The 27,216-nt window shown below is 31.4% G+C and overlaps 2 protein-coding genes, 1 long non-coding RNA gene and 1 pseudogene across 5 annotated transcripts; 3 read left to right on the plus strand and 1 right to left on the minus strand.

Annotated features, from left to right (window-relative positions):
* Positions 1–349: 349 nt before the first annotated feature.
* Positions 350–5,089, minus strand: LOC107955500 (SNF1-related protein kinase catalytic subunit alpha KIN10). Its single transcript, XM_016891289.2, has 11 exons — positions 4,931–5,089; positions 4,645–4,841; positions 3,641–3,825; positions 3,378–3,560; positions 3,106–3,237; positions 2,395–2,580; positions 1,794–1,883; positions 1,638–1,721; positions 1,283–1,414; positions 805–1,038; positions 350–718 (listed from the first exon to the last, which is right to left on the minus strand). The coding sequence occupies exons 2-11, from the start codon at positions 4,832–4,834 to the stop codon at positions 605–607; spliced, it is 1,530 nt and encodes a 509-aa protein (XP_016746778.1). The 5' UTR covers positions 4,835–4,841; positions 4,931–5,089; the 3' UTR covers positions 350–604.
* Positions 5,090–9,771: 4,682 nt separating this feature from the next.
* On the plus strand, positions 9,772–13,965 carry LOC121231856 (uncharacterized). Its single transcript, XM_041116751.1, has 10 exons — positions 9,772–10,216; positions 10,380–10,679; positions 11,167–11,250; positions 11,330–11,773; positions 11,836–11,971; positions 12,046–12,208; positions 12,289–12,417; positions 12,496–12,690; positions 13,411–13,533; positions 13,611–13,965. The coding sequence occupies exons 2-10, from the start codon at positions 10,403–10,405 to the stop codon at positions 13,719–13,721; spliced, it is 1,662 nt and encodes a 553-aa protein (XP_040972685.1). The 5' UTR covers positions 9,772–10,216; positions 10,380–10,402; the 3' UTR covers positions 13,722–13,965.
* Positions 13,966–19,378: 5,413 nt separating this feature from the next.
* LOC107955498 (probable WRKY transcription factor 4) lies at positions 19,379–22,047 on the plus strand (annotated as a pseudogene).
* A 1,996-nt stretch (positions 22,048–24,043) lies between these two features.
* On the plus strand, positions 24,044–26,518 carry LOC107955497 (uncharacterized). Of its 3 annotated transcripts, XR_001699992.2 has the most exons (5): positions 24,044–24,240; positions 24,739–24,845; positions 25,751–25,831; positions 25,908–26,030; positions 26,117–26,518. It is a non-coding gene; the product is annotated as an uncharacterized lncRNA (long non-coding RNA). The 3 variants fall into 3 exon arrangements; XR_001699993.2 differs by lacking the exon at positions 25,751–25,831 and having other exon boundaries at positions 24,046–24,240; XR_001699994.2 differs by lacking the exons at positions 25,751–25,831; positions 25,908–26,030; positions 26,117–26,518 and adding an exon at positions 24,937–25,309 and having other exon boundaries at positions 24,057–24,240.
* The last annotated feature ends 698 nt before the right edge of the window (positions 26,519–27,216 follow it).

Genomic DNA, 27,216 nt, shown 5'->3' on the forward strand with positions numbered 1-27,216 from the left:
TAATATGTAGTTTGCCTCATGAATTTATCCAAAAATACCTAATTGGTATTTAAACTTGTCCAAAAAATTAAACTTTTTAAAATTAATTTATATTTTTTAAAATATTTTTTTATTTTTTAACATATGTTCGATATGTGTTATTATGATATGCTTTCACATGTTACTATAAGATTAACTATTAACTATTGGTGTCACGCTAACACAAAGTAATGATGTTAGGGTAAAGATTATAATTTAAATAGCAAATTACAAGTTTAAGTTTAAGTATTAACGAGGTAAAAAAGAATTTCAGATACTAGACAAATTTAAGGATACATATTTTTCGATTTAAAATTAGTATGATTTTTCATTTTCAGCTCAAATATCATATCATAATTCATAAAAACTCTCCTTTGGTTACATACAACATTGTGGAAATTCTAATTATATCAAGGCATTGCCTTCAGCCTCCACAATTACCCATCTAAAATTTAGGGTTATAAAACAAAAAAGGTTTTAGTCAAAACTACCAAAAAATAGTTATTTACATAGAATATTCTCATTCTTATTCACACGCTTCATAGGAGATTCATTGACAAGTCAATGGAAATATAACCTTCTCATGCTAGAGGACACGGAGCTGAGCGAGGAAAGCAGCGCAAAGGTCCAAGAAGAGAAACTGTGGCCCCTCAACCCTCTGAAGATCCAGCAAATACTTTTCCTCGCGAGTTTTATAAAGCTATCAACATCCATGGCAGCCAAAACACAAGTTAGCACTATTATTTAAGGCATTCTATAATCTACAACTAAGCATTGCAACATTACCTGCACTTCAAACTTGACAACATTTGGGGCCCTGGAAACACCATCATTTTCTATAATGGTCAATTCATAGTGACTGTTGTGCACGGGATTGTTAACCAAGCCTTCATTAAGGCCAGGAATGCTAGCAAGCCACCTACACTTCATGTTGTAATGACCAATTTTCTTCCAATACACATTGAGTTCTTGAAAGGCTTTGAGAACTTCTGTCATGATTTCACGAGGGTGGGCACGAGACTAGAAAAACAAAAACAACACAATGTTACTACTCTGCACCTGCTACATACTAAATGTATAATCCAATTGTCCAATCTTTTCAACTAGTAAAGGTATCAACCATTTTATCTTTCTGATTATAAATCATTCACACTGCCAATCATTTTTGAAATAAAAGCATAAACCTCAGAATGCCTACACATATTTAACTATAAATAAAACAGAAAAGACTCTGGGAAAACCGCTTGAAAAGCACAAACTCAACCTGAAGTCCAAGAGCCCACTTTCTTTCAAGGCCCCTTAAACCCATTGTTTGATAATCAGCATATCCTGTAAGGCGGTGTCCAACAGCTGGAACTGTAGGTTCATTTGGATGGATGCGATTGAAGCCAGATTCCTAACAATTATTTTTTTAAAAAAAATTAGAATTCCACCCAATATGGAAGTCAGCAAAATAAAACTAGTAAAAGATTATGTGAATCAACTAAATTAACAGAAATAGGTCTCAACGGTGGACTCTATTAAATAATGATTGATGAGTTTTTCAAAATTCAATCAAAGAGGCAGACTTAGAAAAGAAATATTAGAAATAAATTGAAAAAGAAAAAATAAATACGCACCATAGTTTCTTGAAACTCAGCTCCAAGATAGCCACTGGAGACCCGGAACAGATTGTCCAATAGTAAGTAGTAAGCAACAGTTCCCTGGAAGATAATCAGATGCAATAAGAAACAGTCTAAACAAACATGAAAACAAGGAGTTGGAAAAGTTCAAACCTCATTTTGAATTCTGTTCCGAAGAGATTCGACCAAATGGTTCCGGTCGAATCCCATCCTAATCACTTCCTGAAGGATCTCCTCATCAATCTGTAATTACATTTCAATCAGAGAGTAGAGCATGACAAAAGTATGAAAATATCTAATGGCAGAATTCAAAAATTTTGGGGCACCACCAAATGGCTCGCTAAAACTTATTTATATGATCCAGAAAGCATTTCAATGAGGCTTGAGGCAGTAACCGAGAATTGGATGTTAGGAAATAGATAATAGTAAGGAAACAACTTATCCGAGCAAAGCTATTTCCCAGAGTCAAATAACAAGCAAGGAGAGCTCGATAATTCAAAATTATCCCATTTTAACATAACAGCATAAGTGCTCAAAAGGTTTTCCCCAGGATACAAACCTCTGGAACCAAAATGTAGCAGAACCACATTCAAAAGCCGGAAAGAGTTCATAATTTTAGGGCATACAGTCCAAGCTATATTTATTCAACCATAATGGTCAACTTTCACATCATGCCAATCCTTTTCAGGGTTTAATATAGCAGTACATAGGCAAATTTACAACTAAGTTGAATCAGGAAAAAAATATCAACAACCTTTTTTGCTTGTTGCATTGAATCTGGTGGGGGGACAGCTAAATATCTTGGAAGATGCGCTTGAAACCATGGGTGCTGGCGAATCTCAGGAATGGTCATTCTCTTCATTGGATCAACTACAAGCATCCGTGGGATTAAATCTCTAGCACCAGGAGATAAATGGCTTGGAAGAGTATATATGCCACCCTGAAGGACATAATACAAATTCCAAGCAATCAGCACTTTCAGGATTCAAGCAAGAAACAGGGTTGAAAGCATATTCTGTAGTTTAGGGAGAAAACAGCAGCAAATCTAGAGAATTAATGCTGAAAATACAAGAACGACAGAAGTTGGAACATTAGAAAGCCATAAGGTTATAAAAACCTCTAATTTCTGAAGACTGTTAATTTAGAGAAAAATGGTAATGTTGCCTGTAAAGTTATTTTATAGCTTAGTTATACTAGGGTTATAAATAAAGTTTTAGTCCTAAATCTGACTTAGAATCCTAAACATCTATCTATATGACTACTAATAAATAAATAAGAAAAATAATAAAATAACATAATAGTAAAAAAAAGCTCCTGTATCAAATATGTTATTTAGAAATAATTGACAGGGTAGAGAAACAACGTCGTGAAGATCAGATACCATAAGCAAAAAATAAAGAGCTATCCATTATTGTGATCCAAGAGATATCTTAGACAAAAAACATGAAAATTTTATGCTACATACCTTTATTTTCTTAAAGAGGTTGGGAATGTTTTCATCATCAAAAGGAAGAGTGCCGCAAAGAAGGGCATACAATATAACACCACAGCTCCATACATCCACTTCAGGTCCAGCATACAGTTTCCCAGAGATAACCTATAACAATGGAGATCCATTTACTCTTGGGTAATATCATCTTAACATAATAAAATTTTCTATTAAGTAAAAGAAGACCACATTCCACCTTTTCAAAATTATAAATGTAAGATATTCATCATTGATTCACAAACTCCTACCTCTGGGGCAGCATAGTTTGGGCTTCCACAACTTGTCTTCAGAAAATGACCATCTCTCATTATGTTGCTCAAGCCAAAATCAGCAATCTTCACATTGCATTTGGAATCCAGAAGTAAATTTTCAGGCTTAAGGTCTCGATGAACCACCATGTTTCTGTGGCAGTACTCCATCCCTGAAATTATCTGCATCCAAACACAGATTTCATACTAATAGTTTCCTAGGAAAAGAAAATAAATAAATACTAATACACAAGAACACAAACCTGCTGGAAAAAGTTGCGAGCCTCGTCCTCCTGCAACCTTCCTTTCTCTACAATATAATCAAAGAGTTCTCCAGACTTCACATACTCCATAACCACAAAAATGTCAGTTGCTGTCTCTATCACCTCATAGAGTCGAATGATGTGAGGATGCATAAACAATCTCAAAATTTTAATCTCTCTTCTAACTGCACCAAAATATAAGCCTCTGTCAATAAATAATACCATAGAATTTGATTACCATATGCAAGAAGTCACGCGTAAGACAAGTCGAGAAATCTTCTTGTTAGAGGATTATTTAATTTCGATTTTTTGGATTTAGTTCTAATTGTTTCCTAGAATTTCCTTATTAATATAACTAAAACTCTCTAAATAAATTAGGATACTTTGCAGTCATATTTTGTTTTCCTTACAAGAACATGAAATTAGGATTTTACATCTTATTTCCTAATTTGTAAACCTTCATTTAAGAGGAAATTATTTATGAGTGTTGAAGTTTCAAATTAAAGGTAGGCACTCCCTTACTGTTCTAAGAGGCACGCACCATAGGCAAAAACAGGAATCGACTTATGGGCAAGGGCCCTTGCTTTGAATCTGATTTTTGTGTAAAATCATCCGAAGACTCAATCCCAAATTCAGGAACATAACATGCTAAAGGTTCCCTCTTTATTTTACTCAAGTAATTGTTTCCAACCTAACAGCAATAAATAATAATGAAATTTGGTCTTCCAAAAAAATGATCTTTTTCTTCGGAAAATAAAGTCACAAGTAGCAAAAACAATAAGCACACTGAACTTAAGAAATTCGATTCTTCAATATGAAAAACATAAAAATCATTCAGAAAAAAAAAAACCAAGTGAGCAATAAATTAAGAAACGATAAACTAGAAATAAGAAAAAGGAATCTTTATTCAAATTAACAATATTCCTATCTTTTCTACTTCAAAAACTAAACAAAACCCAAAAGATTTCAATCATTAAAAACCAAAAAACTAAATTGAATCAAACCTTTTTCCTCCATCTCCATATTCTTAATCTTCCTTCGGTTAAGAATCTTAATGGCAACTTTGTGACCAGTCAAAATGTGCTCAGCAATTTTGACCTTTCCAAAAGAACCAATTCCAAGCGTTTTTCCAAGCTTGTAATTAGGTAATACATTATCCACTCCACTTCCTCCTCTTCCGCCCGATCCATCCATTACTCCCCTTAAACCAGAAAAAAAAAAGAGAAAGAAAATCAAAATCAATTAAATTAGCCGTTAAAACATCATGAAAAGTAAGTAGTAGAAGATTACCTGATTTGATCGGAAATGCCTAGGCTAGGGTTTCTTTTATTGTAGAATCCGAACGGTGAAGAGCGAAAGAGAACGAATAAGAGAGGGATTTCTAATTGATTATTCTTAGCAGTTAAAATTATAAGCTTTTCTTTTTCTTATTTTTTTTTTCGAGGGGAGGGAAGTTTTATTGATTCGTGGGGGAGATGGTTTGCCAAATTTGCCCTTTGGAATTGACAGAATGACCGTGATGTGTCCCATTTTCTTTGTCCTTTTCTGTACTTTCAGGGGATGTTTTCGAGGGGGCATTAAAATATTCGGATCGGAACTTTGGATTGGTATCAATCAAATCTATTTAGATGGGAGTTCGGTAATAATACCTTATTATATTCTATTTGCATTTTATCCCTCTAATTTAAAAAAAAAAATTTAATTTTTTATTTAATTTTTTAAACTTACCTTCAAAACATCCCAGAATGGATAAAAATTAACATCTGTTCTTTTAGTTGATGTGTCATTTATGTGGACCCCACATCATCAATTAATTATATTTTTAAATTTTTAAAATTTTAAAATTTTAAAAAATTATATAATTATTTTAAAAATATTTTTAATATATTTTATTTTTAAAATTAATTAATTACTTATGTGACATACACGTAAATACCAACGTCAGTAAAATTAATAAAAATTAATTTTTCTATCTATTTTGAGTGATTTGATAATAATGTAAGTTCAATAACTAAAAGAAACAAAAAAATAAATGAAAAACTAAAATGACTTTTTTTTTATAAAATTGAAAGATCAAATAAGTCATTATACCTTTTTTGTTAAAAGATAAATAAGTTAACATAAATAACAAAGATTGAAGTCCTAACAGATTAATGTTCGAATCTCGCCATTCATAATTGTCAATCGAGTTTTATAACATTATTTAAAAATCAACTATTTTTTTAACTATTGCCATGTAATTTTTGCTATCATCATGTATTTTCTACATTAATAAATGGTATATTCGTGTTTTGAATACAAAATCCTTCATTTATTGTAGATCCTATTAAGGACGAAGTTAGAAATTCTTTTTGAAAAGATCAAAATTAAATTGTATAATTTTACAATAATAAAAATGTAATTTCGCCATTTTAATAGATTATATTTTTATAATTTTTAAATGATTTTTATCATTTTTGGGTGGCAAAAGTATAATTTTACCATTATTAATTTAAAATTTTATAAATTATAAAGGGACCTAAATGAAAAAATTTTATTTTAAGGGGGGTCGGGGCCTTTGTCAACCCCCTTGGTTTCATCACTACATCGTATGAGTATGCACACTAGTAATACAATATAACTTATGTCCCATTCTTCATCGCCTTTAAGGGTTTAAAAGTATTTTTCCACTACAGAAGCAATGAAGAATACCCGATTTTTTGAGTCAAAATTGCGGTAAAAAAGTGATTCCCCACCCAAACACAAAAAATGCTTAAAATACTATTATTTATATTAATTATATAAAAGGTATATAAAAATTAGATTAATTTATATTTAATATAATAATATATTTAAATATTTCATGTATCATTATATTAATCTATTTAAATATAATTTATTATTATATTTAAATTTTTAAAATATTTTATGTATCATTACTTTATAAATAATTAATTAAAATGTATTTAAAATTTATACTTTATATACCAATGTATTAACTTTTATGTAAAATGCCCTAAATAGGCACCTTGACCACCCACTTTAACCCTTTGATAAGAAGTATTCTTTTGTTAAATTGCTATTAGTTAGGGGTTGGAAGGACCTGGTTCTCTTAAAATAGAAAATTTTTTATTCACCTTCTTAAAAATTTTTAAAAATTTAAATTAGTAAAAGTAAATTTTCATTTTGACCCCTAGAAATGATAAAAGTTTGATTTAATCATTTAAAAATTATAAAGATATATACTGTTAAAATGGTGAAATCACATTTTTACTATCATTAAAATTACAATTTAATTTCAACCTCTAAAAAATTTTCTAGCTTCACCCTTGATGTGTATATTTTATGAGAGTTTGAAGTGAATCCTTCTCTTGATTTTCAAGTAGATCCCTAAGGGTTGGGTAATTCATTTTAACTTAATTTAAATAAATTTATTTGGTTGAATTTATTTCAATTCATCCAATTCCATAAAATTTGAAATTGAATTTGATTGATTGATAAAGTATGACTAACTCCTCTTCTAGTATGTGTGATCAAATGGTTCAATTATCTATGAGCCCCTGTAATATTCCCACAACAACAATAAAATCCTTATATACAAAACTAAGTAGGTTAAAGTATTTTACGCAATTTGACAATGAAGTTACAACTAGAATTTAATCTTGTAATTAGAACCATTTCAATACACATGGGTTGATAAATTTTTGGGTAAACTATACTATCGTTTATCCAATTATGCTTAAGTTTCTTTTTCGATTATCCAATTTTTAAAATTATTAAAATGGTGAACCAATTAATCAGGTTTTCTTTTTCCTTTTTTTTTTGTATATTTCAATTAAGTGCTATTAAGTGTTTTTTTTTCTTTTTTGAATTATAAGAATAAGGCAAAGTCCGAACAATAAACACGATTAGTGCGACTCGAACCCAGGCCACACCTAAGGTAGTGAACACCCTGCCCATCAGGCCATCACATGGGTTCAGTGCTATTAAGTGTTTGATGGGAAGGTGAGCTGATAGATCAAAAATTGAATTTAGCCCTCAACTTTTATTTATTTTGTCAATTTAATCATAATAATTTTAAAAAAAATCAACCATTGATATTACATATTATCTCAATTTAGTCCTAATGTTAAAAATTTTAAAAAAAGAAATAAAAACAAAAACACATAAATATTTTCAACAAATATAATAAATTTAAAAAAGTGAGAATATTTGATGCATTGTCGATACATAAAGTCTCATGCATCATCGATGAATAATAACATGACACCTCATCATTAAATAAAACAAAAAATAGTGGAGGGCTTATAAATAAATACCAAAACCCGAGACCTTAGATCCTAATTCAAAAAGATATTGATATTTATTTAAAATAGTTTTGATTAATGTTTAATTATGTTTGAATAAAATTATTAGTATTTAACCATAGGTGTTAGTTGAGATGGCAATGGTTTCTCCTAATTTAATCAATAGTCAAGGGTTTGATCTTCACTTTTAGTTTAGAGCAACTTTAAAACTCGTTGTTAGTATTTATCCCTTTAATGTTCTCAAAGAACGCAGAGGATTGGCCACTCGGCTTGCTTAAGTAGATACCTCAGGAAATAAAAGAATTTATTAGTATTTATTTACAAGTCCTCTATAATTTTTGTTTAATTTAATGATGATGTGTTATGTTATTAATCATTAATGATGCATGAGACTAATGTATTGATGATACATCAAATATTATTTCATTAAAATTATATAAAAAGTAAGAAATATTTTACTTTGTATTTTATTTAAAATAATAAGTAAATCTAATAAAAAATACACTTCCCAAATAAAAAAATTACTCAAACTTTAGACTAAAACCATATCCCAAATAAGTCTATTGCCATTGGCATGGCCTCCATATACGAACGTAGATGCAGAGGGAATAGCCGGATGAGAGGAGGTGAGAAGCCATGGCTACACATAAAAAAGTATACTAGTATAAAGCTTGAGCAATTTTTTATTTGATATATGTGTTTTTTATTATTAGATGAACTTATTATTTTATATAAAATACAATGTATTTTTTTTATTTTTATGTATTTTTATATGTTTGAATTTTTTAGAATTTAACCCAATTGAGATAATATTAAATGTTGAGGGTTGATTTTTTTTAAAATATGACTAAATTGATATAATATATAAAAATTGAGGGTCAAATTTATTATTATATCAATTTTTAAACCATCATCTCACACTTAACAGAAAAGGAAAACAAAAAAACCCAATTTGGTGGGTGACTATTGTAAAAGTGCTAAAAATTGATTACCAACAAAAAAAAAAAACAAACTTAAGCATAGTTGAGTGATTTGTACTTTGAACCATTAAGGCTATAATATTTATATACATTTGATATTAATGCAAATAAAATAAAAATATTAATAAATAATAAACACCTGTTACAAGCAGTAAAGGACAAACTCCATCAATACAATAATAGCTTCAGCCTTAGTATAAATAGAATATTATAATGCGTTGACAATTGACTCTATTTCAATTCAAACACAATATATTTAGAGTGATTACAATAAGGAAATCAACTCTTGATGGTCCAAAGCGGTAGGCATAAATTGGAAAAGGAATTGAACATCTACCAAACTAGAAAGGACGGCGACAAAACTAGCATTAAAATCACTCGTAAAAGCAAGACAAAAAAATGTATTACAATAGTAGACAAAAACTTCTAAAAATGAGACTTATTAAACAATGAAAAAAAACAAAAAAAATATAAAACTTACGGTAACATGGGTCCAAACCGATTCATGAAATCATTTATTATTCTGAAATACTTTTAAAATATAAACAAATTAAAAAGCCAATAAAGAGCCACTCACTTTCTAAAAGAAATTACTAATAGTCGGTGATGTTTCAATAATAATAAGTATCATCATCTGCCTATCATAATTTTTAAAGATAATAATGATACTTATAAAATAAATCTCTGTAAATTAAAAAGAGAGAAAACATTGTGAATGAAAAAAAAAAAGAGAAGATAGAGAAAAAAAAAGTAATCTATAACTAACCCGAAAACTAATACGGTCGGCAAAACAAAAACAATAAAAAAACTAACGACTTTTACATTTACTCCTTAAAAATAAAGAAATCAAATATTATAAATTATTATTACCTAATCATGATCCAACGAAATCGGAGTATTCAACCGAACAACAAATGCTCCACCGGAAAAACTAAGGTGGCACCTTCAGACAAGACAGAAAGCTCTAAATCTTTGTTCCAAAAATAGTAAACCACCCACCCAATAAAGAAATTTTGCAAGATGAAAGCTAAATTCTAGGAGGAAAAAAATCCGTTAATTGGTTTTAGCCTTTAAATTCTCTCCTCTCACTTTTACTTATCTGAAACGCCCACTCCCCCACCAAAGATTTTTTTTTTGTTTAAAGAATTGCAGCTTTACTGCTTATGATTTACGAATGTACTCCTATATGACCCAATCTTGATGCTTTGACATATTCTTGCTTTTATCTTTTGTTTCCTTCTCGTCTACATACTCTTAGAAATTGCTAATAAAAGGCTGGGGTCTTTTCTAGGGGTTTATTTGTTCTAAAGGTATCCTATTTTTTTATTTTATTTTGATCCATTTTTGTTTACTTTTCTCGGTTTTTCTCTGTTTTTTTCTTCGTTATGTTTTCCGTTTTTTCTTATATTATTCATTTCACATTGCTTTAATTAATTTTTTTCAAAAATTAAGACAATAATTTGGTGTTAACAGTGTTGTGCAATAAAGCTGTTTTAATGGGGAGTTGCGTATCAACATCGGATAAAAGAATTACGACACAAAAAAGAAACCGCCCATGGTCAAAGAAATGTCTTGGGAAGCTTTCCGGTTCGGTCTCCGATGGAAGCAAGAAAAGGAAAAGCAATGGTTGTGTAACAGATATAGCTGTTAGCGAATATGTTCGTATGGATTTCGAGAAGGGTGCAACCACTACTTGTAGAAGATCTGAGGTTTCCAACTCTACATTCCATTTAACCCAATTGCAATGGCATCTTAGCCAAATGGATGCCAAAGGTACCTAACTTCTATTTATATTAAGAGTTCATATGCATGCTATTCGAGTTTGATTTTAAAAAAATAGTTCCACCAATTATTATAGAAAGGACTCAAGCTAACAAGCAAGTTGAATTCACTTACTATGATACTTGAATTATGGGCCAATTTGAACACTATCATTAGGGTTGTAAATGAATCAAATTGAATGGAACGAATCTTTAATATGTTCATTTGCTTATTTTTAAGTTTGTTTGTGTCTAGTTTGTGGTCATTAAAGTTTAAAATTATATATAAACTAATAGAACAATAAATAAATTTTAACTGATTTATTAAATAAGATTGTTCATCAACATAAACAAACTGGAGAAGCTTTACTAGTGCTCAGTTAATTTATTTAGCTTAATACATGAACAAAAATAAACTTTTAAGTTGATAAAAATGAAATTTGATTCAAACATCGTATTTGGAAAAGATGATTGACGAAAAGAAGTATGGTACTTTGCAGTATCTTGCCATGAGGATACTTGGTTTGATTCAGTTAGTATTATGGAATCGGAATCAGATGAGGAATTCATCAGTGTTTATGGAGGTAACAAGCAGATTTCACCTCTCTATATGTTTGAGTAGCATAGGGAATATATGACTATGAGGTAACCTTTTTATTTTAGATGGTTTTCCAACAATGGGCACTGCAATTGGGAATATATCAAGCGCTCAAGTACTTCAATACGGAGCTTCATCATGCTTCGTGGAAGGCAAGTGCAAATACGAACAATACCATGAAAGTTACCTGAAAATTGACGGTGGTAGATTGAGCAAAGAAGAAACGAGAGAATCCAACGCTCGGTTTTCAACCATGAGTAGCCATGGTCATGAGCTTTCGCGCTTTGGAAAGGAGGCCGATGACTGGAAGAAGAAGAAGCTATTGGATTGTTCTCATGGAAGCTTTAAAAGTGTGAAAGATGAAAGGCGATCTGGCTTTTGTAAAATGCTTCCTTCTATCAATTTCAATGAGAAGATTTTGGCAACTCATATGGCTTCCCAATCTCAAAGACGAAAATCTACCGTTTATCGGCTTTCTGTTAAGAGGACTTCATGTGATGCAGAAGAATGTAAGTTCTTTTCATGTTTCAACATACTCATCTGTATCTAATACTCACATCTGCATATGCAGATTCATCGAAACAATTTTTATATCGTCCAAGAGCAGGATATGCAATTCCATGCAGCAAGGATGAGAAAGCAAATAGAGGCTGTTGGTCTCAGATTCCATCTTCAAAGTTTCAACTTCGTGGCGAGACCTATTTTAAGTACGATGACTCTTATCTATGTTGCTTGGGTTCTTCATTTTTTCTGATATGCTTATGATTTATTTGGCATACAGAGATAAAAGGAAGTGTCCTGCATCCGATTTCTCCCCATATACTCCCATAGGTGTTGATTTATTCATATGCCCAAGAAAGATAAATCACATTGCTCAACATGTAGAGCTTCCTCATTTCAAACCAAATGGGAAAATCCCTCCTCTTCTAATTGTAAACATTCAAGTATGTTTTGGAATGGGTTTGACTCCATTTTATCCTGCTTTCTTATATCAATATCGCACTTATTATGTATGCTTTTGCAGTTGCCGACTTATCCCGCTGCAATGTTCCTCGGCGATGGCGACGGTGAAGGAATGAGCCTTGTTCTTTACTTCAAAGTTTCCGAGGATTTCGACAATAACATCTCTCCTCAATGTTTGGAAAACATTAAGGTAACTTTATCGAATTTATGTAATATTGATAAAGACACGAGGGTATCATCTTCTAAGAAGTTTTTGAATATGGTTCAGAAATTTATTGATGATGAAGTGGAGAAAGTGAAAGGGTTTACGAAAGATTCCAACGTTCTTTTCAGAGAAAGGTTGAAGATCATGGCCGGGTTGGTTAATCCTGATGATCTCAATTTGAATTCTACGGAAAAGAAACTTGTCAATGCTTATAATGAAAAACCAGTTCTCTCTCGCCCTCAACACAAATTTTTTAAGGTATTTCGTCTTCTACACTCCATTTTCCTTGAAATACTTGATACTCGTGTGACACCACGCACCTAATTCGGTCGCTGAATCCAAGTGCATGAATCCAATTCAATCATACATTTCATTTCGACACAAACAAAATTTTAAAGCATTTATAAGGGCCCAATAGAAATAAACCTAATTAAAAGGGTTTGTAAAACGTTTTTGAAGCACGTTTCGGTTCTAAGCATGTTTACGAAAGCAATCGTGACTCTACGGTATGTTTTAAAGGACGTGTCATCCTTTGTCTTGACGGTACTACGTTCTTACTCTTCTCACAATTATACTTGCCATGAAAGGATGCCACTAAATATCACACCCCACACTTGATTTAGTCGCCAAATCCGAAGCAATTTAAACTATTTTATTCATTGCACGAAATACCTTAACTAGTCCAACACCAAAATCACCAAAATATCTAAAATCTAGAATAAACACAATATTGATATTTAGAATGCATTAATAGGATATATGCTGGTTCAATTCGTGTCCATGAACACATTCATGAATCTTCAAAAGTGATTAGAGATTTCGTGCTGAAACAGTAAGTGAAGTTGCAACACAAAAGAAGAGACGTCGCGACATCCCTACATGTATTAGATATATATATATCGGTATATTCGATACTTGTATCTGAATCGTGACACCATAAATGAGGTAGAAGGTTGTTGATTGTGTTTATGATTGTAGGGCTCGAATTATTTCGAGATTGATTTAGACATACATCGCTTCAGTTTCATATCAAGGAAGGGACTTGAATCGTTTCGAGATCGTTTGAAGAACGGAACACTTGATCTCGGTTTAACCATCCAGGTAACAAAATAATAATAATCTGATCTTGTTTTGTAGTCTAAATCCATTGTTGTTTGACATATGATGATGATCAGCAGGCACAAAAACAAGAAGAATTGCCAGAGCAAGTTTTGTGTTGTTTGAGGTTGAACAAGATCGACTTCTCCGATAATGGTCAAATCCCTACACTTATGACAATGGATGAATAATTAACATGTCTTTGTATGGAGGATCTAAGATGTTCAATTTTTTAAAAAGCTTAGTCACTGCAACATTTCTAGCATTTTAACAGAGCAAATAAAAGAAACATCTTTTACTGTAAATGTATTGATTAAACATTTTATTTGGGTTGAAATAACATTGTAACACAAAAGCCATTTTAGTTCTTCTATTGAAAAAATGATAAATTAATTCCTATATGTTAGATGAGTGAATAAAATCGTCCCTTCGTTACAAGTGTACCATCAAATGTTTGTTTGGGTTTTTATATAAAAAGTATAATAACAAAAGTAGCCCTCAACTTTTACACATTTATTCAATTTGACCCCTTTATTGGAAGTAAACTAGAAAAGTTTGAGATTTATAAGGCTAACAAATTTGACATGTATTCTTTTAACGGCTTGGTATTGTTATTTTTTTAATAAAAAAATTTATAAATTTAAATTTCTTATAACTTTTTTTAATAAATTTTCTTTATAAATTTTATGATTTTTTTAATAAATTTTTAATTCTAAAAGGGTTTAATTGTTTTTTTTTAAATTTGTTATTAAAGCCTTTTTAACCCTTTTAACCTTATTAGTTTAAAAAATTTCTAATTTGTTTCCAATAAAAACGTAGAGGTCAAATTAAATAATTGTGTAAAGGTTAAGGGCTAAATTTATTATTATACATTATATATATATACCCCAAATTTTAACGGATGGACTATTTTGCTCACCCATCCAATATATGGGGTTAATTTGGTTTTTTTTCAATAAAGGAACTAAAATGTAATCCAAAGTATAGTACAGGAGATATGGTGGTACATCCATTCTTTACCATTTTTTCCCTTTTTTGTGCATGTTTGTTTTTCATTGGCTTGCAAGTTTAAATTTACCATTAATTAAATATTAAAATGCAAAAGTTAGTAATCTATATTTTTATAATAAAATTTAAACTAAAGAATATCTTTAATTATTAAAGACCATGTCCTACTAGAATATACGACTAATATTAAAGACATTGAAATGAATTTTTCGAATTAAATAAAATTCGAAAATAGAAATATATTATTTTATCATAGTGAATAATTGAATATGGATACAGTAAATATATTTTTTCATAGATTTTTTTACCGTAAAATTGTCATGATTCTAATTTAATTAGAAATATATTGATAAGTTTATATTGAAAAATACAAAAAAATAGGTTGGATCAAATTATAAAGTATTGAGTTAAAAGCCCCAAAAGTATTAATTTTATATTTATTCAATTTGGTCCCTAATGCAACAGAGTTGACAAACAAGTTAAAATAACTTAAAATCTAGTCCTTTTCTTATTCTTAGCTTAAAATCTATCAATTTCGAGCCTAATTCTTCAAGAAATCAACAATTAAAACTTTTTAAAACTTTAACAGTTCTACAAATTGGTATATAAGCTAGCTAAATCAAGCTCTCATGACCTCAAACTCAAATCTATAAAAATTATAAAAAAAAACATGAAATTACCTACTGGCCTAATGTTTCAACATTTTCCTTGGTTTTCGAGTTACGACAATGGAGAATGGTGAAAGATGAAGATGACATCTTTCCACTAATTTAACATATTTATAGTTATTGTTAGGATTTCGACCCGATTAAGCAACGAACAAGAAAATAGTGGAATAAATTGAGAAATTGAACATACAAACTTAACGTGGAAAAACCCCTCCAAAGAGGATAAAAAATCACGGGCAAAGATAATTTTACTATAAAGGAAAAAAAACGAAGAGTACAAAAGATGGAGATAAAAACTAAACCCCGAAAACCTGAAAACAAAGAACCCACAAAACGTAAACACAAAATTCTCTAAATGTGTTATGAGTTCTAATCTCTAATGGGTGTATTTTTCTAAGGTTGTAAAAGAGCCTATTTATAGGCTAAATTCATAGGTCAAATAATAATAAAATAATCTAAACTAATCAGTATTTGATTAAAACAAGTAAACAGAGTTTAACTGAAAGATTATTTCTCTAATTTGACTGAAAATAGGAGTCATATTTAACAAATCTCCACCTTGACTCATATTTTCACAACGCCATCTTTGCCAAAGCCCGCCACGAGTCTATCTTGAACTATGCAAGGAATTAACTGAATCGAATTTGTGCTTAGAAACTGGAAGACTTCTAGCCTTCGACTTGTACACTGCCAAACCAAAACTAACCCGGGTCTGATTTTCATGAACACAGTGCCCTAACTTTTCAAAACCTGCATCCAAAAGAGAACCTCTTTTCAACGAAACAGTCATACCTTTTTCCCTCCTATGACCAAGTTGCCTTCGCTCCAAACAAGTTGACTTCAACTCCGTAACGGACGAGGGACATCCTATTTCACCGGTCACTGTATAACCTTCCAAAATATAAAGACTGCCGGTTCTTTTACCTTTTAACAAAATGAGAGCTCCACGAGATACTTTAATGCCGCTCAACTCGATGTTGATTTTGCATCCTTTCAAGTCTAAAATACTTAAGGAGATGAGATTCTTTCGTAAATCAGGTACATACCTGACATCTGAGAGTGTCCTAATCATCCCCTCGTGCATCTTAATTTTAACAGTACCAATACCAATTACTTTACTAGATGAATCGTTTCCCATGCGCACAACTCCACCTTCAATCGAACTATATGTGGAGAACCATTCTCTATTGGGACACATGTGGAAAGAACATCCTGAATCTAGGATCCACTCGGACGTGAGCTTGGTGTTATCGCTTGTTGACACTAACAAGAAATCATCACCATTTTCATCGGCCAAATTAGCACCAGCTACATCTTCCTCGTTACTCTCAGCAGCTTTTTTATTTCGCAGTTTATAACAATTTGCTTTGACGTGACCTAACTTTTTACAATAGCGACACATTTTATCTCGTTACTTTGATGCTACCAAAACGGAAGCTTGCCTATTTGTCTTGCTATCCAAATGAAACTCATTGTCGAGTTTGTCTCTACTCAACAAATGACTCTTCACATCTTTGAACGAGAGTTTGTCTCTGCCATAAATCAGGGTCTCCCTACAAGACTTGTATGAAAGGGGTAAAAAGCACAATAATAGCATAGCCTGATCTTCATCGTCAATATGAACCTCAACATTCTTTAAATCATTTAAAAGAGTAATAAATTGATCGATGTGATTTCTAAGAAGCTCACATCCGTTCATGCGAAACGTAAATAGACGTTGTTTCAACACTAAACGATTAGCTAGAGACTTAGTCGCATAAAGAGTTTCTAACCTTTTCCACAAGGCGGATGAGGTCTTCTCCATCAATACCTCCTGTAATACCGTATTCGCGAGGCACAACTGGATTGCAGACAAAGCCTTTTTATCAAGCTCTTCCCATTCTATTTTATTTAGATTCTCAGGATTTTTCCCGGTAACAACCTTTTTTAAGCCTGATTGAACTAGAATTGCCATCATCCCAACTTGCCACAGATTGAAATTTGTCTCACCATCGAACTTCTCAATTTCAAACCTTATTGTTGCCATCTCTGAACGGGCTGATTTATGAAAATTAAACTAGCTCTGATACCATTTGTTAGGATTTCGACCCGATTAAGCAACGAACAAGAAAATAACAGAATAAATTGAGAAATTGAACATACAAATTTAACGTGGAAAAACCCCTCCAAAGAGGATAAAAAACCACAGGCAAAGATAATTTTACTATAATGGTAAAAGAACGAAGAGTACAAAAGATGGAGATAAAAACTAAACTTCGAAAACCCGAAAACAAAGAACCCACAAAACGTAAACACAAAATTCTCTAAATGTGTTATGAGTTCTAATCTTTAATGGGTGTATTTTTCTAAGGTTGTAAAAGAGCCTATTTATAGGCTAAATTCATAGGTCAAATAATAATAAAATAATCTAAACTAATCAGTATTTGATTGAAACAAGTAAACAGAGTTTAACTAAAAGATTATTTCTCAGATTTGACTGAAAATAGGAGTCATATTTAACAATTATATTAAAACCTAATTAATTTAACTTAACTAATTTTAACATAGTTTAATTAACTTAATACAACATTAATCAATCTTAGTAGAATCCTTCATCATCATCCACTATTATATAATTAAAAAATGGTTTAATTACCATTTTAGACCTTTATTTAATTTCTATTTAAGGCCTCAAGTCTTTGATCAATTAAAAATTTATAGTAATTGGACTTTACGATTTAATCCTTAGGCCATAATTAACTATTAATTCAACAAAATTACTATACCAATATTTAATATATTTTTATATAAGCTTTGTAATTATTCATATTTAATATTTACAGATTCTTTTTATGGAATGAGGTTCCGAAACCGCATTTTCTAGTACCACTAAAAATCGAGTCGTTACAGATTAAGCTTTAACCTATAAGTTACTGGATCAATTATTAAATAAATCATTCACTGAGTGAGACTCCACATAGTAGGATTGTTTTCGAACTACGTTTTTAAACTTTATGTGTTTATCTCTCTTTTTACTCTCTTTACTTTTCTACCTTTCTTCACTATATTGTTTCGACTCGTGCCTGGACATCAGATTAAATATCAGTTTGAACAAGAAGCAAACTGATTACTTTTACAATTATGAAGTGAAGAAGAGATTTAATCTAAGATTAATAAGGATTAAGAAAATAGGACACCAATGATTTCATATTTTATGTTGAGTATGGTAATAAAAACTACCAAGCATCAACTAGTATTTGTTTTCCATGCAGCCATGTATGAATATTAATAGCTTGTTCATGTAATTTGTAAAGCACCTGCTTTTAAAAGCTTTGTTTTCTACCCTGTTTTTCATCAAAAATAGCTAAAACATGGTTTAATTGAAACCTACCAAGTTAAACTACAAGAAATTAGTCACTTTAAGTTTTATTAGTATTTAATGAGATTTTAAAAATCTAAAAGTATATTTTTTTAATTTCTTCCTAGGGAATGTTTGGATTTTTAGAAATTATATATATATATTTTGAAATTTTAGATTTTTATGTATTTTTTATTTGACTTTTTAAAATTTTTTTAGAGATGGATTTTGTAATTTTATTAGAATTAGGTCAAATTGAGATAATGCGTAAATGTTGAGGGTTAATTTTTTTATAATCATGATCAAATTGAAAAATATATATTAATTGTTAAATTTATTATTATACTAATTTTAGAATTGTCACGGTAGTTAATAGAATTAGACAAAAAATACAAACACATAGGAGAGAGTAATTTTCAGTTAATGGGTTTGATTTTGTTGTTGTTGTTTTTTTTATGGGTAACTAATTTTTGAAATTTCAAATTGATTCAATCAAAAAGATTGACTTAATTTAATATATTTTTTAATTATTTAAAATATATTTTTAATTTATAAAATAAATAAATATTATTCAAGTTCTATAACCTAACTCAATAATTAAAATCAGTTAATTTAATTAATCTCAACCCAATTATGTATATTTTTTATCTTTAATTCTCGGTTAAGTCAGTTTAATAAGAAAATGACCAAAAGACCGAATACTGTCCCCCTACAAATACATTAATTAGGTGATGATTTTGTAATTTTGATGATCAGAAAAATAACCTAAGTTTCGATGGGTTGACCTGCAGTGTAGTTATTCCTTTTTTATTTTTTCTTAAGAAAATGGTCATTTTCATTTGTAATGTTGAGGCCTTCTGCTCGGAGTTGAAGATAACACGAAACTATCAATCAGAAGAAACTAACGCATTTACACAGACAAAAACGACAAAATTAAGAATCTGAGAAACAAAGAAATCGAGAATACAATCTTTCATTTTAAAAAATTTCTGTCTGATATATGAAGTGAGGAAACAGGGGAAAGAAACAGAGGGAAATAGTGGGAAAAATGGCAAAGAAAGGAACAAGCTCAAAGCTTTCAGCTCCAACACGTCCAACAATAACTTTGCCACCAACACCAACCATGGACAGTTCGTTTTCAAATGGTTCAGGGCTAAGCCCAGGACCTATGACACTGGTTTCAGCTTTTTTCTCCAACCAGGACTCAACAGAGAATAGGTCTTTCTCTCAGCTATTAGCCGGTGCTATGGCTTCACCTGGATCTAGATTACCTTACAATTCAATGGATGGTTCATTTATGGATGTGTGTTTTAAAGATGGAGGTGAAAAAAGATCTGAACCTTTGAACTTTGGTGTTCCTAACTCTGCTTTGTTCACTGTGCCTCCTGGGCTAAGCCCTTCTGGCTTGCTTAATTCTCCTGCCTTTTATTGCCTTTCTCCACAGGTAAATTGAGTTCAATGATGTTCTTTTAGTTATGGTTTAGGGTTCAATTTTTGTTCCATAATTTGTGCAGAGTCCTTTCGGAATATCCCACCAGCAAGCATTGGCGCAGGTTACAGCTCAAGCTGCCATAGCACAAACCTTAAATCATGAAGAAACTTCATCTCAGATGGCTCCTTCAGCTTCTGGCCTTCAGAGTTCAACAATGGAGTACGCTGAAGCTTCTCAATATGATAGTAAAAATCAGCTTTCTGTTGCTGTGGATAAACCTGCCGAAGATGGCTACAACTGGCGTAAGTATGGACAGAAGCCAATTAAAGGCTGTGAATATTCGAGAAGCTACTATAAATGTACGCATTTGAAATGCCCTGTCAAGAAGAAGGTTGAGCGATCTACAGATGGCCTAATAACTGAGATTCTATATAAAGGTGCACACAATCATGAAAAGCCTCCACCAAACAAACAAGGGATGGGCAGTAGCGACGGAAATGCAAATTCACAGGCTCCTGAACTAGGTTCTCAGGGTTTAACCGGAAACTTGAACAAGGTAAATGCTGTTGTACCAGTGTGTTCGATACCTGGGAAAAATCATGAATCTACTGAAGCTGCAGAATTACCTGGATCAAGTGAGAATGAGGAACATTGTGACGAGGAGGGTAGAGACGAAAGAGATAATAATGATGAACCGAATCCGAAAAAAAGGTGAGTTTCAAATCAAATGTAACTGATCATGTAAATTTATGTATCTTTACCATCGATAGTTCTTAGTGCAGTGTGCTTTTGACTGCAGGAATGCTGCTACGGAAGCTGCGATAGCCTTCTCACATAAGACAGTCACGGAACCGAAAATTGTTGTGCAAACGAGAAGTGAAGTTGAACTCTTAGATGATGGCTATCGGTGGCGCAATTATGGTCAGAAAGTTGTCAAAGGGAATCCTCATCCAAGGTACAATGGACTATCATATAATTTTCTTTATCTATGGTTCTATTCTAGGCTGCTCTGACTCGTCATTCTTCAAGTACCCTTGTTTGACACCTGTGTTTGGCACATGTTGAGACACGGGTTTGGGGATATGAACCAGTTGAAAAAATGGTGTTTAGCATTGGTTTGAACCTTTGAGTGCATTACAATGGCAAACTGACATCTTAGAATTTATCTTCAAAGCAGTATGATCTATTTTCATGGATCATTTTAATACTATGCATACACAGATAGGACTGCTAATGATTGTGACCTACATTAATCGGACTTTCTCGGTCACAGTTGATGATCTACTTAACCATCTGGTGCTATTTGGTTTGCTTTTTGAGCTCTATATTTCAATCACAAGTAGTTTAATGTTTCGGTTTCATTTCTGATACATCTAAGTTATTCCAACAGGAGCTACTACAAATGCACGAATGAAGGATGCAATGTTCGGAAACATGTGGAAAGAGCTTCCATGGATCCGAGAGCTGTCATAACAACATACGAGGGAAAACATAATCATGATGTCCCAACTTCCCGAAACAGTGTCCACACGCAGCTAACAACAATTTGCCGCAGCCAAAACCATACAAGGTGATGGCAGAGAAGCATCCTTTACTTGGAGAGATGGATTTCAGAACAAACGCAAAGGGCAGAAAGGGTGCAAATAAGAGTGTAACTCCCCTGAGGTCCGGTTGCTGATATGTGCCAACTGACAACGAGTATGCATATGGCAGAAAGGATGAAACAACTGGCTGCTGAACCGTAATTTGACTAGCAGAAGTGCCGTATTGACAGTCCAACTTTGTATATTGGAGTTCTTTTAAGTAATGTAGTATATTTGTTTTACACTCTTAGGTAAGGTGTTATTCAGGTTATCAAGCTTGTTTCTGTTGATTTATAATGCATTAGATTCAAACATTTTGATGTATAGGCCAAGTAATCACTTCAAAAGCCAGGGTCCCCTTTTATCTGTCAATGATCTACAGATACCAGTTGTATCAATTCAGTTTGTATTGATCAATATTAGTAAGGCTGGTTCTTTGTTGCGTTTGGGAAGTCAAAAGTGCTTTCTCACCGTAGAAGCAACAATTAACTTTTGGGGTTAAAACTGTAATGAAAAAGTGCTTTTCCACCCAAATCTAAAACCTCGAACTCTTTCTACAAATTCAATACTTTAATTTACTTTGTTTTGCCACTTCATTGGTACTCTCTCTTAAGCTTATCCCATGCTTCCTTTGCAGTCTCACAAGTCATTAACCTTGTGTATATAGATGGTTTCTGTTTCACGAACTGTTGAGCATAAGGACCTTTTACACTGCTTCGTATATACAGGCATAGCTTATCAAGGTTTTCAATAAAAAAACTTCCGACTTTGAGTTGAAGTATGCTGAAAAACCAATTATAAGATAATTGTAATCACATATTTATTTACCTAATTTATTAATAAAGATATTGTCATTATTATTTTTAGTCTTTTTATTTCTGTGTTAAATGAACTGTTTAATAATAAAATCCTACAAATAATATGATTGTTCTTAAATATCATTAATCAAGTATTATTACGAGTTTGGACAATAATAGTATATTGAAATTAATATATGCTTGATTAGTGATGAGATGTTACAGATATGTGATATCAAGTCAACACATAAAGTATATGTTAGAGAATTATATATTGGATTGACCCATAATAAGAATACTTCTTAGATGATCATGTAATAGTCACACCATTTCTTATAGCGAGAATTATATGTATAATTCTTAGATTTTAGATTATCATAGTTTTAACATTGTCACTTGTATGCTTTGATACAGTCAAATATCTTCTGTAAATAGTTGTACTATAGAGACTAATATTGGGTATACCACAATCTATGTAGTGAAATATGAATGCTCAAGATAAGATTTGCCTCTCGTACATAATGGGAGTATATTTCGGTTCTCCTTAATCAGGTGAGAGTAGAAATGCACGATGATGCTCAAATGAGTTGATATGAGATATTAAACTCATTTCTTCATCTTAGCCTACTCGGGATTCAAGAAACAAAAGTTGGACTATACAAGTGTAATTGCTCCATAACTTGTGTTCAATCCAAATATCACAAATAAAAAGATATACTATATGATTATATTATTACATAAATGTTATGTTGAATTATTACTTCTTACAACTTTAGTAGCAGTGATTCATTATTAGATATCACTGTTTTTAATTTTGAAATTATTTTGATATTACTGTTAATGTTATAGGATCCTATAAAATCACACCCAGTGATTTAAACGTCCTGAATAAAAATAATTAAGATTATAATTAATCTATCAACAAATTATTACTAGTGATTTAAAAGTATATCATGTTTAAATTATTATTTCTTATTTGTCCTCAAAGCAAAATGTATAAACAAATATTGACTTAATGATTATTTAACGTTTAATTAATATCAAGTTGTAGAATGTGTCGGATCATGATGCGAGAAGACAATTTATATTAGTAGGTAAATCTTAATAGCTTGTAGTCTAAAGATTTAAAATTGAGCAAATTGATTTAAAGGGTTATTATGTTGTCTATTAAGTTCAATTAGAGAAATATCTTGCCTTGGGTATTGGAATAGATGGCCCCCCAAAATTGTGATTGTCTAAATTGACAATAGTTAGACAAGACTCGAGTTAGATTCATCCTGAATTCGTTTATAAATTTATTTATTTATGCCATTCATGATATAATTTACTTAATCCTAAGTAAGTAATGAGTGTGTATATAACTTGTATATTTTGATATATTAAAAACCTGAGTTAAAATCTCACCACATCATTCATGATCTATTTCCAATTATTTAATGACATTTCAACAAATTTTTTCATGTATTTAACACATAATTTTGATAATTTTTAACCTTAAACTCTAAATCCCGAACTTGAATTTCAAGTTTGAAATTTAGGGTTTAAAATTCAAAATTCAAAGTTAAGAAGTTACCAAATTTGTATATTAATAACGTAGAAAAATTACTAAAATATTATTAAATAATTAAAAAAATCTGATGTGGTAGGAAGGATCACAAAATAATTTGTCTAAAAGTAGAGGGGAAATAAAATGACACGGCCCGGGAGCCAAGGTGTATTCTGTTGAAAAAAGAAAAAGAAAAACTACAAACAATTCTAATAACAAGCGGAAGGAGCTATGATGGAGAAGAACGAATTTCATGGAAACGCGGCCTTTTCCGGGGGCGGATTCATGCCTTCTCAATCCACTGAGACCGTCCGCGATCGTCCCTCCTCCTCCTCCAAAGTATATTTTATCATATATTTTTGGCATTATTCTTTTGTCTATCCTCTCCAGTTTTTCTTGTTTTTCTTTTTTCAATTAATTGTTTATGAAACTAACATTGATCTAATATGAGTATAGGCTAATTTTTTCTGGTTTATGTTGAGGTTTCTTTCAATTTCTTATTTTGTTATTTATTTCATATTTAATTTCGTCTTTTTTTATCTGCTTTTGTTACTTGTTTCAGAAGATAAATAATCAAGAAGTTAAATCATAATATTTGTTAAAATTAAAAACATATATGATGATAATGTAACTCGAATTCTGGTTAAAATATAAATGATTACTTTTCAATTAAAATGCACTTAAAAGAAAAGAACAAAAGTTAGTAGTTAACTAGTAATCAAACTAATTCTAGTATTCCCCCCCTTTGCTTGAAATATTAACGTGAAATTTGGTTCTTGTTTCACTATAGTTCTCTTGAGCCAAAAAGGTTTATCATTATTATTTTGAATTATTCAGAGTGATGCACGGTGCTCAATGCCACTTACAGAACAGTGAAGCAGTTGAAGGATCTCTCAAGAGGTGGAGAATATGGTATTTCCATTGACGGTGTTGATGTCAACAATGTAGGCTTTGATCTCTTTTTTCTTTTCCATAAATAATCAATACTTTTCTAAATGGTTTATGAAATTTGAAATTTTGGTTTTTTGTTTTTAGATTGTGCTAGTGGGGATGGTATCCAAGATAGACAATCCTGTCTCAGATTGTACTTTTAGAGTTGATGATAGCACAGGATGGGTTGAATGCGTTAATTTTCCCTCTTCTTTTAGTTATTCTGTTTAAGTTTTCTATGCTACTAAACGTGTATATATATATATGTGTGTTGTGTAGGATTCATGAACAAGTATTCCACACACACTCATATCTCTGTGTGTGTATGAATTCTTACATTATGTTTCTTCTTTTCACTTTTTTTTTATCGGAACAATATAAAGTTAAATAGCATTAACAGTTAATCAGACCACATAATGTCCTGGTCTAATTCAGTTCTTTGTCTAAGTCTACTATTCTCTGACTATGCTTTTTGTCACTTCTATTTCTCTCAATTGGGTGTGTTCAGTGGTTAGACTTTTTAAAGCCTAAAGTTTAAAATCACATTGGCTAGGTTTAAATTTTGGTGTTTGGAGTAGACTTCATTAATGGATTTCATGATATTTCATGGTTTTTTAGAATAATTTTAGGACTACTTTTGGAAATCAATACAAATTAGATTTATTTTAGTATTAAACCCATGGGTAAGACAGGGCAATACTTCCAGTTAGTCTCCATAGTGCTAGTTATACCAAATAAATCAGGAACATTATGGAATGATATATTTTGAAATTTAGTTCATAGTCTTGTATTTCAAAGGAATGGAAATTTTCCTATCTGAGTTGTTATTTGATTCTGCTTTTGCCATTGTTATGTTCATGTCAAATTTTTGGATGTTGTACATAGACTGCTAGTCTTTGAACTTTGGTGTTGCTTTCAGGCCTGTTACTGATTTTAATGAGATTGCAAGCCACTTCATTTTGAGTGTATATATGTTCATTTGTACAACACCAATTTGAGGGTAAGAGTTGAGGCTCTAGTTTGCGAAATGACTTTTCAGCTTATTTGAATGTAAATATTTATGTTTTTATTGTTAGGAGCTATTTGTCTTATCTCAACTTTGTATGTATGGTGGCATGACCACTCAGCCTGAAGTGGCAAATTCAAATTTTGGTAACCCAACAAAGGGCTATGGCTACCAAACTAACCTGACAAACCAGGTGAAGGAACTAAATAGTGGTAGAATACTTTGCTAAGTTCCTTCATTTACTTGATCCTTATCTAGCCCTTTTTTTTTTTTTTGTAGTTTTCTGGCCAGTACAACACTGTCGAAGAACAGATCTGTGGTGTTAGTTCAAGGGTCTTACAATACTTGCGTCAGCCCGCATGCCTGTGAATTGCCTATGATATCGTCTAAAACCAAGTGTGTTATGTGAGCCTGTTTGATTTGGTTGAATTTCCAATGAATTGCATTAAACTGAACTTCTAATGAGCATGCAGATTTGAACAGGCTCCTATTTTTCATTAAAAATGGAAAAGTTCACAAAATTATCTTATAAGCTAGTATAACTTATCTAGATGACATAACCTAATGATAAAACAAGTGACTCTTATGGGATAAATATGTCCAGCATTTCAGGTCTTTACACATTTAGAAATTGGCTTGTATTTGACTATTTGCAGTTTGGGTGATTTGTTTTGATCAGTACTGTGAGGGTAAAGTAATTCCACTCTTTTTCTTTCCCTTTAATCGTTGAAATGGTGTTATAGATATTTGGTTTTTGTGTGTTAGACAAAGCATTGTTAAGTTTCAGTTATGTTTTCAGTGCATCAGAGACTGGGGTACCCTCTGTTGTGGCTCGAGAACTAAATGTGTCATATGATAAAATCAGGTCTGTTTCTTTCACTGTTTGGTTCATTAATGCAAACACTAATTTGATTGTAACCATAAGCAGTAAGCAAAGAGTGTACTTTGGGTTGTACAAGAAATCTTTAGAGTTTCTTGTATCTGAGGGCCTCGTTTACCCGACCATTGATGATCACTACAAATTTACAGATGCTTGAGGTATGTCCAGGTGATGTACAAACTAAAATGTAGTGTAAGTCGGTTAGTCTATGCTATCTATTTTGCCCATCTCTTTATCTAAATATTAGATTGTTCTCGCTCTCTATGTAGATATCTCTATATATACATGCTATACGATGCTAGTACTTCTATGCATATCAGCAAGATCAATGCTTTTGCTACTTTGGTCAATCTCTCTAGTTAATATTTGGTTTAATGGGTTCAACTCCACAGCGAGTAAGTGCAATGGTGAGCAATGATGTAATAATTGGACTGAATTGGTAGTAGATCCGGTTCAATTGGAACCTATGTGATTGGTGATTTAACATCTTATATATAAT

This window comes from Gossypium hirsutum, chromosome A07, assembly GCF_007990345.1.
Source record: "Gossypium hirsutum isolate 1008001.06 chromosome A07, Gossypium_hirsutum_v2.1, whole genome shotgun sequence".
Taxonomy (NCBI): Eukaryota; Viridiplantae; Streptophyta; class Magnoliopsida; order Malvales; family Malvaceae; genus Gossypium; species Gossypium hirsutum.